General features: G+C 34.4%; 1 protein-coding gene across 2 annotated transcripts in view; it reads left to right on the forward strand.

The window, feature by feature from the left end:
• Positions 1-4222: 4222 nt before the first annotated feature.
• LOC149571461 (R3H domain protein) overlaps positions 4223-21630 on the forward strand; it is a 46206-nt gene continuing 28798 nt past the window's right edge. Inside the window, exons 1-3 of one of the 2 annotated variants that reach the window (XM_089812976.1) lie at positions 4223-4455; positions 4567-4691; positions 13103-13165. In XM_089812976.1, the coding sequence (XP_089669102.1) occupies positions 4625-4691; positions 13103-13165 (130 nt within the window). In that variant the 5' untranslated portion in view covers positions 4223-4455; positions 4567-4624. Of the gene's footprint in view, positions 4456-4558; positions 4692-13102; positions 13166-21630 lie in introns of both variants that reach the window. The other variant, XM_089812977.1, reaches the window with a different exon arrangement.

The raw sequence follows: 21630 nt of genomic DNA on the forward strand, positions 1-21630 counted from the left end.
GGTGATGATCTTGATTGGTTTAGGCTTCATCTTTTTTACTTTACATTTAATTAAAAGTTTAATGTTGTTACATCTCTCAAAGGAAGCATCTAATCTGATTAATTCCCCCATAGATTGACCTATCCTTTTAATAATACCTATTTCATTTAATTCTGGAGGAATAGAGTTTATGGAAAACCACGTTGGAGTTACAAAATTTAAATTATCTTCATTATAGTTAGGAGTCCAATCGAAAAATTTAACTGCATGACCTTTATAAAAACAATAAGAGTCAGAAAGAAAATCTCTTTTCACATCTTCCTCACAATAGTGAATATAAGCCAATTTATCTGTATAGTGAGAGATACTTACTTGGTAGCCACAATAATCCTCCAACCAATCAATTAGATTATGCAACTCTACTTTAGGATCATTCCAAAAAGTGAACAGATCAACCTCCTGACATTCCTGCCAACAGTCTTCACTGTCTTGGTTGCTAATAATTACCTTGTCTACTTGAATTGATGGAGTGACAAAGGGGGGCTAAGGGGGAATAAGAGACAGGAGAGGGTCGGGGTTAGATGAAAGCAATCTATGATGAGGAGGAATGTAAATACTAGGTGAGATCGAAGCTAAAGAATCCTTCAAATGGATAGATTGATCTATAGATGAATTAAAGGCAAATCCAATTTGCTGGGTATAAATGGGGTTGAGATTAAGGCTTGCATATTTTGTTAGATTGAAGACATAAATATGCTTATCTAGGTTAAACGTTGAATGGATCAACAAGTTTTTGCCTAGGAATGAAGAAGGATTAGGAAAGACTCTACAATTAGGGCACATATCCAAGACATAATTTACCTTGTGGTCCTGTAATCTAGATAATTTAGAGAAATGATTGGTGGTCTTAATATCAAAAACTGAGCTTTCTGGACATGAATTGCCCAAAAATTCTTGTGCCCATGTGCTGCCAAATGAATGGAGATAGGATCTATTTGCTAGAGGCGATGCTAGACCTAGATTTGAAAACCCCCTTTTTTGGGGTATGAATTTCTATGGGTGAAATCTCTAGTTGCTATTGGATGTGAAATCTCTTTTTTTGCTGTTCTGCTTTTCGCTCTGATATTTGCTTTATTTGCCATTTTTTATTCACAGTTTTAAGTTAGTTTTTAATTCAAAGTGTCATCCATTTTTTCATATTATTAAATATTATTATTAAAAACTTAATAATAATTATTAAAGTATTAATAGTAAATAATTATTTAATTATTAACAAAATGATGTAATTAAATATTAGTTTATTAACAATGATAATTATTACATTAACAACATAATAATATTTAATAATAATAGTAATAAATAATAAAATAATAATATACTAATATAATAATATAATAGTAATATAATTTTTAATAAATTATAAACTAAAAAAAAAAAAGGAAATCACAATTTTAATAGTGTGATGTATGATCACATAACCCCAAAATGGGGAAGTTGCATAGTGATTGGGCTGCATGCGCTGCTACTACAACCATTGCTCTTGCAACCGGGGGGGGGGGGGGGGAGTTCACAACCCCTCTTTTTTTTTTTTTTTTTAAATATGTTTTTCTTTTAAAATAAAAACATTAAAAACCGAGCCCCCCTCCATTTAAATATGCACAGTCCTAATTTGCATGGTAATGCTCACCATCATGTTGTTTTAATATACTTATAAAATTATCATAGTAATTTTTTTTTACTGTGGTAATTATATATATTATATATTTTTAAAATCAATTTACATATTAGATTTGATAGGGCAACGAAAAAGAAACAAACAAATTCAACAATTCCATTTCTGGTTTTCTTTCTCAAACCCCATCCCGGATCCTAAGAAAGCAATTATGAATCTATAAAATCTACCAAACAAGGGTTTCAACCCAATTGAATTCTGAAAATAATTTTATTTAGACATTGAGAAGATAGAATGATTTCACAGAGGAAACTATTGTGCAAAAATCATGAGATCCTACTTGGATATGATGCTAAACAACAAATGCACGGAGCTCACAAGCGAATTCTTTTTCTTTTGGAACCCCTCTTCTTAGAAATTGGCTCCTCCAAATTTGTTTGTGGAGAAATGAGCTCTGATTTCCCAATAAAGAGCTTCCCGCCAAATTAGGGCTTCGCTTTAGCAATCATGCAAAACCCTTTTCCTTTATTAATTTTATTATTTTAATTTCCTGCACAAACTTTTTGCAATTTTATTAAAATATCTTTATTAAATCAATTTCTTTCTCTCATTAAACCACGAGACATTTTTAATAATATATTTATTAATTCAACTAATAATATTATTTAATAGTTTATTATTAACATGAAACTCCTAAATAAATTGTTATTAAATTAAATAAATATAAATACACTACAATTAGAACTTTAACTATATCTTTAGATTTAATTATTAATTAAATATAATTAAATATTAATTTTTTTAATAAAGTTTTCATTAAATTAAATCATTAAATTATTTTTTAATATGATCTAATTATAATTGAAAATCACAACAGACTTGCAAGACTAAATACAAAAACCCAAAAAAGGGTACAAAATACTAAATCAAACTGCAGGGTCAAAATCACGAATTCATGCTGCTTGATGAATTCGAAAGGGAAAACAACTCAAACACTTGTCCTACTTTCTAGGACAATTGGCTTAGGTTAGGGTTTGGACTCAAGAATTATCTCCCCACTTTTACCATTGAGATACTATGATATGACACGCTCATCCTGACAATTCTGCGAAGTCGATGCCCAGTACCTGCAATCTACATAAAATTCGAGCATGTACATACATATACAATCTAAATTAAACAAGCAACGACGGAAAGTGGTGCATCATGTAGATCCTGACTAGCAGGTGACTACAACTCCCTCCCTTAATCACAATTAGAAACATCACACATAAAATAAAACATACAAGTACACCATACGTATGCAAGTATGGGGTAAATAACCATAAAACTGCATATAAATCCCACATCTAGCTGTCATCATGAGATAAATGAATCATTGCATATACATACATGTATCATCATAGAAATAATCCTGAACACATGAAAAAACTAAGTAATTAATCAAATATATCAACTAAGTATGAAATAACATCTAATCAATCCGATAATTGAGTATTGCTAACCATAAGACATAAAAAAGAGAGGCCTAAACGAATCCAACAATACAATCTGAAAAGTCAACTAGGGGTAGGCATTACATAAACTAAGCATGATTCTAAATTAAGAACTTCAAATTAATATAAAATATATAAAAATATATTACACATTAATATTGTAAATGACTAAAATTAAGTTTTTAAAACTTATTCTATTTTATTTTAACATGATTCTAAATTTATAAATATCTAATAATCAAAATAGAAACATGTATATAAATAAAAACATAGAAATAATTTTTTATAGAAACATATATAAATATAAAATAAGATAGATTTATAATACATATATATTATACATATTATAAAATCATATTATGTATATTGTTAAATAAAATCTTGAGTTCACTATAATAAATATTCACGGTTTAGTAATAAATTTAAATGTTATATTGACAGTTTTCTAGAAATTTAGTCTATCAACTCATACTGTATAACAAATTTCTAGCCTTCACATATGACCCAAAAGTGCTAAAACAACTAATACTCTATCAAATTCCAGACTTCAATGCAAACTAACATTCCATTTTTCTATCCATTTGACATTTTGCTTCATCCTCCTATTCTTTTTCTTAACTCTTTCCTATAGAAATATGCGTAAAAAAAAATCTCATAAGAAACCATTGTTTTGTGGTTGATTTTGAAGAGTCTAAAATTAAGTTCATAAACTTGAGTCTACTAATTATAACTTTTTTTTTTTTGGATGGAGGTCATCCAGAAACAAGTCTTAGGTGCCTGAGACGGGCCCACGCGTGCCTGAAACTTCTTCGGCTAAGTGCTAAGGACTAAGGAGCATCCATGCTGCCAAATTTGCCTGAGCCACGATCCCGACGTCATCTTTTATGATGTTTTTGAACCTTGCACTCAGCAAAACTTGATCCTGTGAGCTCTTTGTGAACTATTTAACTTCACTAATAGATCAAAGACCCAATTACAACTTTTTTTTTATAAATATGAATAGTGACCTTTTCTATTAATAAAATATACCTAGTTTACAACTTTTATAAAATCAAATGAATACTTCGGTCCAATTACAACTTTATTAAAATCAAACTTGTGAAAAATTCTCGGCATAGCGTGTACGTTGCCCGATGGCGTCAATTCAATTGGAGCACATTTATCTGTATTCCATATTCGATACTTTGCTTCCACTTACACCACAGCAATTCGTGGATCGCTTATTCTGCTCAAACGCCCGAGGCATTTATTTTGCAGTGCAAATTTCTCTTTCTTGAATTCCTCTGGATTATCTCTTGAAAATTTTTGGTAAGTAATATGTATAATTGGTTTGTATCATTTTTCTTGTTTTCTTCAGATGAACATAATTTAATATTTTCGAGCTTTTAATCCTTGATTTTGGGTTTTTTTGTGCATAAGACAACTGGCCTAATTTTCGTGCTGTTAAAGCACGCGGCAGTCATAAAGATCGCTTGCAATGGCAAAAGTTGGGTTTTTTAAAGATGAGAACTCTTTTTACAGCTGGTTAACCGATTCGAGCAGCGGTAATGCTATTTTCTCTCCATTTTTCTTTTGCCTAATTAATTTGTTTTGCTTGCTTTAATAAATTATTGAAATTGCCTATTTATTAATGTTTCACCTTTTATTTCTTTAGCAATTTCACCCATGATTCCACCAAACATTTTAGTTGGGGCACTCCCCCAACGGTGTAATTATATGCTGCTTAATTCGATTTCATGTCCTCTACAATTTGAATCTGGGGCTCTGTAATAAAAACTTCTAACCCTCTCATGAAATGAACTTAGTCCGGGTCTTTGTGCGGGGGTATTTCTTTCTATGAATGAGCATGATGATAAGAATTTTGGGATCTGTTTTGGGTCCAGCCAGAATTCAGAACATGGAGTTTACCCAGGTTGCAGTACTGATAACTATGATATCCAAAGGCCTTATCAAATATCGTTAGACGTTTTTGATTAGGTTTGCAAAGAAATTATTTTATCTTTTCCAATCTAACTCTTTCTGAAAATATCCTGAATAACTAATGTTTTGAGATCTTTTGGGGACCCTTAAAAAAGTTTTCGATTACGGTCATGTGTAATGGCCATAGATTTATTTTGCCACTGATAAGAATTCAGATCAGTCTGGAGAGAAACTAAACAGCTATATGTCATATATAGACTAGAATTATAGAATATATAAATATAAAGTTTTCAAGTTTGCATTCCAGTCGTTTCAAGTTTTAAGTTTAAACTGTCAAGAGGTGCCAAGCCCTAGGAATTGTTTCTTTCTTATGAAGGTTGCTCCTCTTGCTATTGCTCAGAAATTTCTCGAGATTTCCATGTTCTTTGCCTTTTTAAAGAGAATAATATTCACCTAGTGACTTCCTTCAAAATGGAAGGAGGATCACTGAATTTGCAGGATAAGGATTGATTTTCTCAGGATGTGAGTGTGACAGTTAGAAATAAGAGAAAGAAATTCTTTTAATATCTGTTGGAGATAACAAAGCAGGTCAAGGAGACTCAGGACTACATCCACGTACAGTTGATAAGTATTATGAACAGTTTACCTTTGCTCAGAACTCTTCACTCCAGATCATTAGCCATGATAGATTGGATCATATATGGAGGATTTATCTTAACATTGTAGCTAAAGTGATTACAAATACAATTGCTATCTAGTCAAGAGAGAATCTAGAAAGTATCATCTGCATTAGAGATTTTAAAACTTCTTGCCACACATTCTTTAAGAATCTAATTCAAACAGGATCCTCCTCCATTAAGAAGTAAAACATTGACATGTGAGAGCCTACATTAATGGAGCAGAATCTAGAATAACAAAAAATCTCAAAATTTCACAGGCTAACTTTCAGAATTAGAAATGAATAGTCCCAGACGTAGCAAAAATTGAGTTCAAGTTTGAGTAAAATACTATGTTACCCCAGGAGTTTCCAGGACGGAGGGACAGGGAAACGGTTTTCATAGACTTTTTTTTTTCGGAGCAGGGGGCAGCAAGGGACAACTATATAATAATATATATATGGAATCTGAAATTTTAAATATATTCACGAATTATATAACATTGTAACATTCATCACAACACCATAATAACATTTATAAATATAATATCAATGATCATTCATCAACCTATCATAGAACATAGCATCAAATGAATCAAATCGAATTATCATAGAATAAGAACATAGGATCGTATGAATCAAATGAGAGTTCAAATTTCAATTCCATACACTTATAGATATAATTCATTGAAACAATGAAAAGTATCATATCATTTATCAAAATGGAAAAAGGCTGCAATGTCAGAAGCTGGAAAGTTACGCAAATGGCAAGGCTATCATACAGGTTGCTGATGATAAAGACTTCCCAGGGGACACCCAGTCTGGTCCCAGCAAAAGGACCAGAGCCAATACCAGGAAGAAGGACATCATTGCTGCTAAGGGGTTGGGGTCCATGACATTAAGAGGGCGGCTGATGATATGGATAAGCTGGAGCTTGAAAAGCTTGAAACTTCTGAGCTTCTGAAGTGTCTTGGGTAGTTGTTCTTTGTCTTGGCCTTGTTTGTTCTGTTCTATTGTCTTTTGGTGGGCGCTGCCCTTGCTGTCTTTTGGTCGCCGAGCCTGTCTCTCTATGCTGCAGTTTTGGTTTGTGGAGCGTTAATGTCTAAACCATCTTGGTAATATGCTGTAAAAGGTTTCAAGGTTCCTTCAAAATCTGTCGTCATTTAATCAATAACTTAAAATCCAAATGAGAAAAGATATGTTGCTGCCCCTAAGATTTGGTCTGAGAATACTAAATATTGCTCAGATTTGCACTCTCAATCTGCAAAATTTCACCAAAGACTTCTACAATTCACAGATAAGCATGTTCACATTCTAACCATAGCAAGCTCAAATGATTATTCACTTGGGTATAACTCTGTTCACTTGGGCCAATCTATATGCAACGTGCACGTAATACATGATTTGATATTTTTGTTCAAATGCTTAAGGTTTGATTTTATTAATAACATATTTAATGTTCAGGGTTACTTTAAGGTATGGGGCCCTTACAAGATTTAAAAAGATTGCAAATATTTAACAAAATTATCTTAATTTTCACCTTCTGTTGTTGGACAACCATTAGTCCCCAGGACAGGTAGGGGATGGCTTGGCTGTCCTCAACTGTCCCAGGGAAGGTCAAAGGTTTCCAAAACTTTCGTTGACCGTCCTTGAGTTTCCAATACAGTTTCTGAAATATTATTTCGTTCCAAACTATCCCCAATTCTCCTAGGGATGGTCAAAGGTTTCCAAAATTTCTGTTGTTTGTCCTCGAGTTATAGGAAAGTTTCCGAAATTTTACTTCATTAGGCATGACTTGGAAATGATTATAGCCACCCCCCCATCCATAAAACCATTCCCATTTCCAGAATGAGTGCATTTAGGGTGGAAACACATTTCTGGGTAACATTGGTAAAATATTATGAAACTTGAAGATGGATGCTCATTCTAATCTAAGATATTAAAATCAAAGGAGTTGGTATATTTAGTAGCAGAAGGAATTGTAAAATCTAACATACTATAAAAGAAATACATACCTTTTGTAGAAAGATTTGTTCAAAACTACCACAAATGAACAACTATATTCATTTTAGGTTGTTATTAAAAGAAATAAACGAGTTAACATTTTAGGAGTCAGCACCAAATTGGGAGAGATAGACAAAAACAAAAAAATTTGAGTCCTTTTGGATCCTGCATCTCTTATTTTTTTATCCTCTTATTTCAATGCATCCTCTGTCATATCGTGATTGCACAATTGTTTCTTGTTAATGTTAGAGATTAGTACTCACACATTGTTGTTGAGAAAATAATGTGAGTTGTTCATACAACTCATATAGAGGAGTATTTGTAGGGATCTGAGTTGTTGAAACAACTCATATTTTTGAGATTGTTATAGGAAGTTTATTATAATATAGGATAAACATATTCTATAGATATGTAATGTCTATTGAAGAGAATGTATATATATAGACAGTGTTACACCGGTGTGGGGATGCGGTGGTGTGGGGGGATGTCGGGATGAGTTTTGGGTGTAGGAAAAAAAGGGCCTCAATTTGGGGATGGCAGGGGTGCGGAGTGGGGCGGGGGGTTGCATAGTATATATATATGACTGAAAATGCTAGTTATGAAATGATACTTCAATTTAACATACCAAATATAGTTGAATATAGAAAATCAAAATGCAATTCACGAACCATAAGTTCAAATTTGAAACTTGAAACTTCATAAACATTACCAATGACCATTGAACTTAGTAAAATGTTTAAACTTTGAAACATAATGATAATAATGATAATGATAAATGAAAAATATAAACGACACATAGTACCATGTATGTCAACCATTGACTATCAATTTATCAAATGACAAAGATGAAAGATTCAAAATTCATTGTTAAAATATGAATATAGAAAATGAAATAAACCTCATGGGACGCACAACAAATTAGGGTTCCCTTGCTAAAAGAAACAATAAAAAAAATTGCAAAAAATGTTTTTTTTTGACTTTTTAGCCAACATGTTGGCAGCACCCCGTGTGCACCTGAGTGCGCACTTCGCACTCTAGACGCACCTGCGTCCCCACGTCCCAGTCGGGTGCTCCGTTTTTTGCATGGTGGGGGTACTCGGGTTCACAACATACCTGCACCGAGGATGTATGCGCACCCGGTGCGTTGGGTTTTTGACTTGGGTGTGCGTACCCAGGTAACACACACACACTATATATAGGTGATGACCCGAAGCCTAGATTCTTTTCTTTTTGAGATAAATTATTATTATGTGTTAAGCTTGAGTAGACTCCAGCCCAAGACCTCCTAGATGAGAGGCTTACAAGTTACCATTGTGCTATGGGCTCTTGCCTAGATATATGGATATTATAGAATATTATTTTTCTGTATAAATTTCTCTGATTTCCAACATGGTATCAAAGCTTCCTTCATGTGTTGCCTTTGAGATTTGAGAATATTAATCAATGTTTGATTGAGGTCAGACTATCTTGCTAGGCTACCTTTTGTGTGAAGAATTTGGCGGATACGTGCATCGGTTGTTATCTATCTTTGTATTAATTTGTGGCGAATTTCTTCTTGCATCAACCCAACCATCTTCTTTGTGCAAATTGTGTTGCTGTTAGAAACACATGATTAATTCTATTGGTCCATGATTACAGCAGTATTCCTCTCTGCAACTGCTACCATATTTGGTTTGAGTTAGTCTCTTCAGTGGGTGGTGATAAATATATTGTCTGGTCTGTTGTCTGGTTGCACATTGCATCCAAGACTCTATACCTTGTCTTGAGATTCCAAATTAGTAGGAAGTGTTATCAGATTGAAGTGATTTTATCAGTTGAAGGTTGTATACTTATGATGTATGTGAGAATAGAGGAGCTTTTCGTCCCTCGCAATCTGCATTTTGTGTTTCTTTGAACGGTTTATTGATGAGAATATTTGACAATTGGATCGTGGATATTTTTTTGTCAACCCCCCTTCAGTTGGTACTGCCTGAGACGAGTTGAAGGTGCTCTTGTATGTTTTAGTGAATACTCACATTCACATGGATTCAAGCACATTGCGGCAATACCATTTTTAATTCAGGAAGTCATCCTAAACACAAGACAAATTAAAGAGATCCAATGAGTTGGAACGTCAATGCACTGTGCAAAGGATCTGTGAAGATCAAGCTTGTTTGAATTCTTTGTGAAAGGCCACAACTTTCCATCTGATTTCATAAACCACAGTTGGTGACAAAGTGTTTGTGAATGTTCTATAGCTATGAATTTGTTTTCTTGGTCAAATAGATTTGTTGTACGGTAGACGACTCTGTCAAAAGGAAACTCGTACTTCTTGTGAATGCATGAGCTCATTGCATTAGAGTTATTGATGTGCTTGCAGTCTTTTATGCATTGGAGAAGATGACCATTATTCAGTGGTTTTATGTTAGTCCTTGGCAAGTATTGGAGATCAATGGATGATGTTAGTAGTTTGGAAGACATTGTCACAATGCAGAGATTTGTTTGAACTTTGAACAAAGCAAGCATAGCAACACTCTTCAATGGGATAAAATTCCTTTGTGTTCAGGAGGTGATCAATTGAGCCGGTTATATTAATTTTTTGAAATGTTTTTATTTGTCAAGTTGTATTATTTTGTTGACAAGAGTGCTTATTAATGGTCATGCTAATAGTATCAAAAAATTATAAAAACATTATTTCAGTTGTTGCTGGATGCACTTTCACTTGTACGCAACATCCACTTTATCAGGGGTATTCTGAAATTGAATTTCAAAGTCAAACTTGCTAAGTATCAAGTCTATTGGAGGATAAAGGCATAGGAGGCTGGAGGACACATAGCGACCTCTCATAAGTCACCAATTCTAGTGGCATTTCATTTTCTATCCATTTCAATATTTTGTGTGAATAAGTGGAATTTTCACATTAATAATAATCAATGTTCCATTCACATTTTATGCCAAAAAGACTAAGGCCAAGATTGGTTTCCAGGTGGCAGCGACAATCGTCTCATCATTTATGATTAGAGTGGCAATGATCATTAATGGTGGCTGCATATGCGACAACGAGGTCTTGGTTCTTAAACCTTTTAAATTGTGGTTGGATGTGTTTGTTCTCAATCACTGTTGTTGGTTGTTTGTGAGTGATGTGTTTGTCTTCATTCACAAGATGATGTATGTGATTGGAAGTATTTGTTCAGTCACATTTGTTGGGTCATTATGATTGGATGTGTTTGTCACCAAGCATTATAGTTGTGAGCAGAAGTGTGCGTCCCTGTTCATAACTTTGTTTTTTGATAGATTTGTTTGTCCCTATCCAAATTTGATGCAAGACCTTCCATGGGTAGATGTGCATGTCTCTGTCTCTGGATGACAGTACAAAGCATAGTGAGGCTAGTGTTGTGATTGCTTGTCATGAGCAGATATGTTTTTCCCTGCTATTATCTTATAGTGTTGGGTGAGTTACCATGTGTGGTCATTGAGTATTGTGATGTACTTTCACACCCATGTTCCCACTAATAGGGGGTGTTAGAGATTAGTGTTCACATATTATGATGTTGAGAATAACGTGAGCTGTTAATACAACTCACATAGAGATCTAAGAGTGTTTGTAGGGATCTGGGTTGTTGAAAAAACTCATATTTTGGGAGTTATTATAGGAAGTTTTTAATAATATAGGATATACATATCCAATAAATATGTAATGTCTATTGAAGAGAAGAGATATACAGAATATTATGTTTGTATGTAAACTTCTCTGATTCTAACAGCTTATTGATCAGTTGTTTTATTTTAACCTCCTGTACAACAACAAAACAAAACCATATTGGATGCCAGCCTCCCCGAGAATCATCTATTTTGTGTTGTGGTTTGATATTATCAGGTTCTTCATCTTCCTATTAGCTGTTGCTCTGGCCTTTCTGTGACTCTGACACAACTTTGAGATTGCCCCTTATCTACCTTTGTTTTTGTTTTTAATTTTCATACATTCCTTTGTGAATTGCTAGAATCCATCAAACAGAATTTGGGGGCAAAATTTGTTCCTTGTATGCTTGAAATCTTATCTTTTTGTAGCATGGCACAGGAAATTTTCTTTTGATGAAACGTTGGTGGAATGACAAGGTACCTTTGTTTTTGTCTTTAATTTTCATATCATTGGACAGTCCTTGGTGAATTGCTAGAATCCATCAAACAGAATTTGGAGACAAAATTTGTTCCTTGTATGCTTGAAATTTTATCTTTTTGTAGCATAGCACAGGAAACTTCCTTATGATGAAACTTTGATGAAATGACAAGGTTCATAATATCTCAAAATCTCTATTGTGAATAGTAGGCATTCTTTTAGGCCTCCTTCAAATTGTCTCATAAAATTGTGGTTAAGACGGCCAAAGAGAGAACTTTAGGTAAATTCTAGTAACTTGTCTATTTTGTTAAAGTTTTCAAAAATAGTTTCCATTTGAAATTAAATTTGCCTAAATTTCTATTGAACGGTCATTTGTTTGAGAACTTCAGGCAAATTCTAGTAACTTGGCTATTTTGTCAATTTTTTCAAAAGTAATTTCCATTTGAAATGAAATTTGGCTAAATTTCTGTTCAAAGCTCCTTTGTTTGAGAGCCCTTTAAGCATTTAAAAAAAAGTTGTAATTTTTTTGAAAATTGGAAAGCATCTATAGATTTGTCAAATTTAAAATAAATTTAAAACTCAATGCAGAGGCAGTGTTGTCAAGATTCGTGAAGTTAAAAAATTGTATGGTTTCTTAAGATGTTTACAATGTTGATGGCTTGACGTTGAGGCAACTCTCAATTCTTTGGAATATTTATGAAAGGATTACTGAACATCAAATATTTTTGGAATGAAGGAACTCAAAGTCCAATTAGAAGCATAAAGCCCTGGATTAAGAAACATTTTGAATTTGCTAAAATGATAGATTGGTTGAAATGTGTAGCAGACCACTTCAACATTTAACAAATCCTGAATGTGACACTACAGTAAGGTAACAAGAGCATGCCAAAATTAATCAGAGCCTGTTATAGTATTATATTTAAAATAAATAAATCTGCCTAGTGATATGCAATAATTTTTTAATGCTTGCTGAGTTGTTACAATTTTGTTTTCCAGATCTAATCCTAACCATAAACATGCTGAGTTGTTGCCAATTTAATTTGCAGAATAAATATTAATCTTCAGCTTGCAAGGTTATTACAGGATTTGGGTTTTTGTTGTACACGTAAACAATAATCTTAATGAAAAAAATAATTTAAATAAATCTTTTTGATCATATATGAACAAATAAGCTTCAAGCTGAGTGTGTCAAAGTATTAGGCATTCTATTTGTTTGTTTTATTTCTATCTTATGTGATCTAGTGACTGTACTTACTATAAGTCTTGTAATTCTTATACAGAAACAAGTAAAGGAAAGCGGGCGGGGATAGTACAGTCAAAAAAGAATGAACGGGCACAGCCACGTGAGTGTGCAAATTTTGTTGATGTATTCTAAACTCCATTTTCAACAGATATGTGCTGCATAACATATTATTATCAAAACAATACATGATTTGGATTAATATTATAGTTAACATGGTAATTGTATTGAATTGTCCTAATGGAGTAACTTCATTTCTAGGAACACTTGTGGGTACGATATATAGCCTGCAAAATATACCAGTACAATAATTATCTTTGAGATATGAGTTTAATATGTATCTTGGTCATTGTTTCTAAATTAGAAAGCTACTTCTACTCTCTGGGTCACTTACTGCTTTACATGGTCGCAATGAGATTTAACCTTGAGTTACTTGAACTCAAGGAAAATGAACTCAATTTACCAGTGGATAACATTCTTTGAACATCTATTTTGGTTATCTTATTTTTAGTAGTGTTTTTGTTAGTAGCATCCACCCAACCCCTTGAAATAAACCACAACATTCTGAAATGGGACTCCTATATTGCTACATCTTAGATTTCTTCACTAAAACTTAATTGGATAATGGTATTACAATCTATTTTCTGGTGATATGGATGTTGTTAAGAGACAATTACTATGGAAATAATGTCTATATATACCTTCTTCAACTGGCCATCCTAAAGGTAAGACTCAAAACACATAAAAATACTAATAAGGTTGTCATGCCCCTGCCACCAATTACTAATTGCAACACATTTAAGTGTAGACAATTTAAAACAAGCACCTATATAATAAATTAAAGGGGAGTGCTGGCTAAGGATTAAACTGAAATCAAATGAAATTACCAAATGACAGTGACTAGCTATGTGAGGTTGTAACTCTTCTCAATCTGTGATGATCCCTTCTTCGAGGTCATCTTAGAATAATCATAAAAAGAATATGAGAGACTCTGAAAAGTCAAATCTTGATATAATTAACTTGTAAGCATCTTTACTGAACTTCATTAGTAATTCTAGATAACATCCATATTTCCATATATCACATAACAGATACTAAGGTTCTTATAGGCCTATCCATCATTCACTAGTAATATTAGTTATTATATTAGACTCCTTGAGAAAGAATCAAATTATAATCATATTACCAACATGTGTCAAAAATCATTTTTATTCATATTATCAATTATTATATTATTACTTATATATTTATATTATAACACGACTCTTCATAATAACAATCTAATTCTTCATCTCTTTATAAAATGGATAACATAATTATAAATGAAATAACTATGTGTATCGAAATAACATATAAAATTAATAATATGATTTCTCATACCTTCTAAGTCCCACAAGGGATGTTACCTTTCAAAATATGCAATTATGGGTCAAATATTCACTCATGAATCCACATCATGCCCATGTACGTATCCTTAAATTAAAGTATGTGCCGTATAATATGACACCTTTTATCCTTATGTCCCTCCATGTATAGTTACGTTGGCTTCTAAGAATGTTTTTCTCTCTATGATGCACCCTTCAAAAGTCCCGAGAATGGACACTTGTTATTTCCATGATTTTCTCTCCCGTTGAAGCCCACAATGCTACATGCCTCCAAGTGCCTCAATTTCTATGTGGCCTTCCTGATTTCCTTTGTCTTCTTGTCCATGTCATCCTTTTTAATCTGTTCGCTGTTTTCTTGTATTTTTGATATTGATCACTATGGGTCTTATCTCGTTCAATGGTGTCCTATTATATACCCTACTTAGTTCATGGGACACGTCTTTATTTGTTGTTTGTTCAATGCTTATCTTATCCTTAGTCCATGTTGATCTACGTTGTATGCAACACCATCAATAAGGGGTTGTCCCTTTTAATTTAACTCTGCTCCTTTATACAGCCTGACCGTTGGGTATTGTTTTTAAACTAATCTCTTCCATGTGTTTCGATGGGTCCCATCATTCTTACAGGGCAAGGGGAATTTTCAATATTACTTTCTTTGTATATCAATATTATTTAATTACCGATTATTATTTATCATGTAAGAATGAGATGATATATTTATATATATTAGTGATGTATTATTTTCCTCTATTGATTTAGAATATATTATTATTATATTAGTAATTATTAGGGCTATATTATATTTTATAGTCATTATCTATTATTTATATTGTTGTGCTCATGACACAATCTAAATAGTGATGATGAAGGTTTATGAATCCGTAAAAAATGAGATATACAAGGGATATCATTTCATTTGAGAAGTGTATCGATCAATCATCAGTGGGGAATGAAGCAATCAGTTTGGAAATAAATTATTATTCTCAAAGACAGCAATGAAGGGAGGTGACTCAATTCTTGTGAAGGGATGTGATCCAATTCTTGTGAAGGGATGTGGCCCAATTCTTGTGAAGGTTGGTGACTCGTTTCTTGTCAAGGGTGGTAATTACCTATAGAAATGGGTATAAAGGGCAAATCAGATCATTGACAAGCAATGAAGCCATCCATCCATCAAGCCAAATCAAATCAACAAGTTATTGATGCATTCACTCATCAATCCATCAAGAAATAAAGCGATCTATTAACCAGCTAGGATCAATTAAACAATCAACAAAAAATCTGTCAATCCTTCAAGCAACGAGTCTTGAATTTGAGAAAGTGACTTGCAAATAGGGAGGACAAAACCCCTCCCAAGTTCATAAAGAGGCCTAAGGTTGAAAAACCAAATCTTGGTAAGCCTTCGAGGAATGAAAATCTCCCAAGGTGAACTAAGAATTTTAAGGAAAAAAACCTCAATTTACCAGATTGGAAAGCGTTTCCAAAGAATTCAAGATATGATCGATTTTCAGAATTATGCTGTCTTATTGATCTGAAAATTATATTTAATTCTTAATTATGGACAATGCCATTATCATCACAGTCCGAAGGATTAATTACTAGAATACCAAGTTCTATTCTCAAAATTATTGCATATTCTATGGCATTGGAGGAAGAGGGGCCTAGGAACCACCTATTGGCAGAGAGAGATGTTATAAATCTAAATATTATAATACAATTTCTTTACCCTAGATAAAGGCACAATGTTTTTTAGAATGCTGGAATTAGGTATAAAACCCCCTATAAACTGCAATGCACTTCACAAACTTTCAATGTAATGTCCCCAATATAATTAAATAGTTCAATTAAAATTAAATGCTTCTATGGCCTTGAATTGAGCAAAAATATATTTCGGACCCCTTTTCAATATTTTATTAGTTAGTTAATACTTTTTTGTGTCAGCCTATATGACAAGACTGGAGGGATGTAAATCTTGAGGGAGATATATCCTTAAAGAATTATGTTGATCGTTGAACGAAATACTCAGACTACAGGAGTCGCGACTGCTACAACGGTGACATTAAACATAAGATAACCAAAATAAACTTAGCACTATTTGATGGGATTGAGACGATATAAACATGAGCTTGGGTACAAAAGGTAGATACCTACTTCTAGCTTAATCTGATTCTTGAGGATGAGGCAATCAATTTTGGAACACTTCACTTGCAAGGGGTCACTCATGAATGGTGGCATCATGGTATGGTCACCGTTGGCCATGATCAAGTATCTACATATGTCGAATTTATGGAGCCGAATTTATGGAGAGCCTTATAGATCTCTTTGACGAAAATGATCTTGAACTCAACTTCAAGGAGTTGGCTCAACTGAAGCAAACCGGATCAATAGATAGTTATATCACATAAATCTAGAGGTTGTCTGTTTTACTAGCATATATCTTGGAGAGGAGATTTATTGTGTTGTTCATGGATGATGGGTTGATGGAGCCCTTGAAGTGTTGGTTGAAAGGATTTAACCCAAGCACACTCATTGAAGCTATTATGAAGGCACATAACATGGCCACATCTTCTCTTCTAGAAATTGTTTGCATATCAAACCACCCTTTGCCACGCAAGAAAAAGATAAATCCCATATGAAGAAGCCATCATTGGATGAAGCCACCAGACAGGAGCTTAGGAGGAGGAAACTATGTTTCACTTGCAAGGAGTCGTGGGAACCAAGGCATTGATGCTTAGGCAAAGGGGAGATACATTACATTGAGGTGATGTCCAATGATGGGGAGTATGAGGAAATTGAGCCACCAAAAGAGGAGTCAATAGAAGAAATAAATCTTGCAGAAATTGTTACATTGGTAAGGAGGGGGGTGTCATTGCAACACTAGCAAGCACCCCAAGGTGTAGTTTGTTTTGGGTACATGGTACACTCTTGGGGTAGTGAGTTAGTTGTGCTCAATAGAGGGGCCGTGCTCAACTTCATCAACTCATTACTTGCCACTTAGAAGGGTTTTGCGTATAAAAGAACATGAAGGGTTTGAAGTGAAGGTTGCAGGAGGAAATCTCTTGTCATGCACTCATTTGGTCTCACAACTGAGCATTTCCATGGGATTCTACATGTTGATAGATGATTTCTTTGTGGTAGATCTTAACAATGAGGAGCTAAAAGTGGTATAGGATAAGCATAGTTTGGTTTTTGCTAATATTTTGCCTTGTATACCCCTACATTGAGGCTTTGAGCACATCATTGAGTTGGAGTAAGGAGGCAAACCTATTGTCACCACACCCTATCGCTATCCAAAGAAGTTCAAGGAAGAGATAGAGAAGACAATACAAGAACTCCTCGATAAATGATGGATCAGACTCATCTCTTGCCCGTTGCATCCTTGGTGGTATTCATGAAGGAGGACAAGACTTTCAAGATGTGTGTCAACTATTGTGCATTGAACAAGAAGATTAAAAGAATGTATACCCCATTTCAAGGATTGATGAGTTGATGGACAAATTGCATGGTGCAGTCTATTTCGGCAAAATTGAGCTTGCCTTTGGCTACCACCAATTCTACATAAGGGAGCAAGATGTCAAGAAGACAACTTTTTGTTGCCACTATGGACACTACAAGTTCTTGGTCATGCCGTTTGGCTTGACCACTTTCAAATCTTGCATGAACCACACCTTCAACAAGCAATTGTGCAAGTTTTTTCTTGTGTTCTTTGATGACCGAGTCATTAACATCAAGACATGGGAGGAACATCTGAGACATTTGGATGAAGTATTCCGGATCATGGAGTCGATTGTTGTTTGCGAAGAAGTCCAAATGTAAGCTTGGGATGACCGAGATCTTGTACTTGGGACACCTCATTGGTGCTCGAGGGGTACAGGTGCACTAGGAGAAGATTCAGGCTATTATGGACTGATCCCCACCCAAGACACTCTTAAAGCTGCGTGGATTCTTCGGATTGTGCAATTATTATAGAAGACTTGTGAAGGGGTTTTCACAACTTGGAGTAGCATGATAGATTTAGTGAAGAAGGGATCCTTTCATTGGGATGAGTAGGTGCAACACACCTTCGACAACTTGAAGGAATTCATGAGTACATGTTGGTATTGACACTAGTAGGCTTCACTTGCCCCTTCGTCTTGTAGTGTAGTGCAATGCGTTGGGTGAAGCCATTGGGTGGTGGTAATTCAAGACCGTCACCCCATTGCATTCGAGAGTCGGAAGATCTTGGGAGAAGAATGACTGTACTCCATCTATGAAAAGGAGATACTCGTTATCATGCATGTACTTGCCAAGTTTCAACAATACTTTTGGGAGCAAAGTTTGTTGTACAGACTAATCACAATAGTTTGAGGTATTTCTTGAGGCAGGACTTGAACAAGCGGCAACGAAATTTGGTGAGTAGAATACAAGCGCTTGACTTCGACACTAAGTATGTGAAGGGAAAGAATAATAAAGGTTGTTGATGCCCTATCAAGAAGACCTACCATATATTCTCTATCGCAGATCTCGGCAGATTGGAAAGCACACTTTTGGTCGAATACTCAAAGAATTATTTTGCATGCCAATTGATGGATGGACAAATACAGGACAATAAGTACAAGGTGGTGACAACATAATCTACTACAATTGTAGAACCTATTCCATACTTGAATTGAAGATGAAGGAGAAGATTTTGAGGGAGGTTCATGATGCCTCGTGTAGGTTAACCCATGTACCTCAAGACATATAGTCAAATCCTAGAGAGGTTTACTTTGAAGAGCTTGAGGGATGACTTGCTATAGTATGTGTAGGAATGTTCCACTTGCCAACAAAATAAAATTGAGCATACTATGCTTTCCGGGTTGCTATAACCCCTTCCAATACTTGATAAAAAATGGGAGATCATTTTGATGGATTTCATAGCTAGGCCTCTGAGAGTGTAGGGGAAGGACTGCACTTATGTTGCAGTGGGCTGTTTGACCAAATATGTCCATTTATTTGCCATTCCCATAGGATGCCCATTTCTTTGAAATAGCTACTGTACGAAATGTCGTCATACACAAGGGGTGTTGTCCAAGGTTTGTGTCAGGTGAGTTATGGATGCTGTTGAGCCGTGCAGAAGTTGGGGAAGAGGGCTTCTATATGGGCAGTACCTTGCCTTATGGAGTTTGAGACATTATATTTATAGTGACTAGTGATGCTAGTGTGAAATGCCTTCAATACCATGTGGGCTGGGGGGAGACTGGACCTCGTGACCTCGTGTTTTACCCACAAGAAGCTCTCGCCAATTGAACTAGGTCACTAACCCGTTAGATAAAGTTATATTTTAAGTATAATACGACATTTTTTTTTTGTTAGAAGTTTTGTTTTAGGGCAGAAATCAGAAATGTCCTAGAAAAGGGCATTGCAAAGTTAGAGTTGGACGAGAAAAGATTTATCGAGGCTTCAAAATAGCATGAAAACATAATGCTTTTCTACAGATATTGGTATCTATAGCACCAAATTCAAAGCAAGTAAAGAAAATTCTTAAGCACCAAATTCCCCAAATATTGCTACTTTATACCGTAAAAACAACCTTGTTGTATCACCACCAAATTTAATAAAAAAATTTGTGGGGTATAAATTAAAAAGAACTTTTATGGATAGTATAGAAAATAGGAGGAATGCAACTGTTTTATGATGGCAAGTACAAATGCAATCCTGAAAGCCACTGATTTACAGAAGGGCAATGACATGCATTGGTCCCAATGAAGAAGAAACAAGAGAATCAAAGAGTAAAGATGTATATGGTAAAGGCAACAAAGAGGAAAATTTAAGAGATATCAGTAAAAACAATCAACAAAGCATTGTAAATGTCATTTTAGTCATTGTAGATTCAACCATCAATGATTGCGCACCCTAGACAATAAAATAATAGAAGTTGAAGAGAATAGAAGGAAATACAATAGAAGGAAATCCATATAGCACGAACACTCGTAAACATCCTATCAATATATACATGAAATATATCTTAAAAGTATTATACATAAATTATTACATAGGTAATTAATAAAGTATTGGATTAATGAACGAGTGAGCAAGTCACTCATCTATTGTTTAGAAAGGTGATGTTTTTATTATGAAACAATCATTGTAAATAGAAACATTCTAATAGCAAAAGAATAGTAATAATATTAGAAACATTATAATATTTACAATATTGACCATTCAAATAATAATAAACAAGATATTATGGAGATTTATTCTAATACCCTCCCTTAATGGTTAATTTGTAAACTACACTAAGGAGCCCCTTGAACTTAACAAACTTATCTAGAAGGAGGGATTTTGTGAGAATATTTTCAGTTTGGTATGCTGTCGGAATGTATCTGAAATCCATGGATCCATCTTCTACTAGTTGACGAATTAAGTGACACTGAAGTTGACTGCCTCACAATCTGCTTTAGCCTTTCCTTAATATTCTTCTTTTGTCAATGAAAGAGATACAGCCAGTTTTTTTTTACTGGTCTAAGTTATAGCACCTGTGCCCAAACTAAAGACATACTCGGAACTGGACTTTTTATCATCAACAAAGCCTCCTCAATCCGAATTTGTGTAACCGATGAGTTTGGGATCTTTAGTTCGTCGGTAGAGGATACCAAAGTCTAAAGTGCTCTTGACATAGCATAGATTGCGCTTCTTCACAACCCAATGACTTGAAGTAGGAGTTGCCATGAAGTGAGATATGTAACACATTGCAAAGTTAGGATCAGGTCTAGTGGCAGCGAGATAGATCAAACTGCCCGTTAGTTGCCTGAATGCTTATTCATTCTTAGTAGGAGAACCAAATCTGGTGGACAACTTCAAACCAAACTCCATAGGTGTACATGTAGGTTTGCAGTCCTACACTCTGAATTTGTCTAGCGACGCCCTTGCTTATTTGACTGAGAGATGAAGAATGCATGGGACTGCTGGCAAATCTCAACACCTAGGCATTAGTGGAGAAGCCCAAGGCTAGTCATGTCAAAAGACTGACATAAATATTGTTTGATTCCCAGAATCAAAGATGCCGAGCAGCTAGTGATTATCAAATCATCAACATATATAACCACAAGGATGATATTACTGCCAATAGTCCTGACTTACAAGTTTGAGTAAAAAAGACTCCTTTGGAAACCTTGATCTGCGAGGTACTTATCAATTTAATGTACCATTATCGAGGAGCTTGTTT

The sequence above is a fragment of the Cupressus sempervirens genome, chromosome 2 (assembly GCF_028749045.1).
Source record: "Cupressus sempervirens isolate cs-2001-9-10 chromosome 2, ASM2874904v1, whole genome shotgun sequence".
NCBI classification, from domain to species: domain Eukaryota; kingdom Viridiplantae; phylum Streptophyta; class Pinopsida; order Cupressales; family Cupressaceae; genus Cupressus; species Cupressus sempervirens.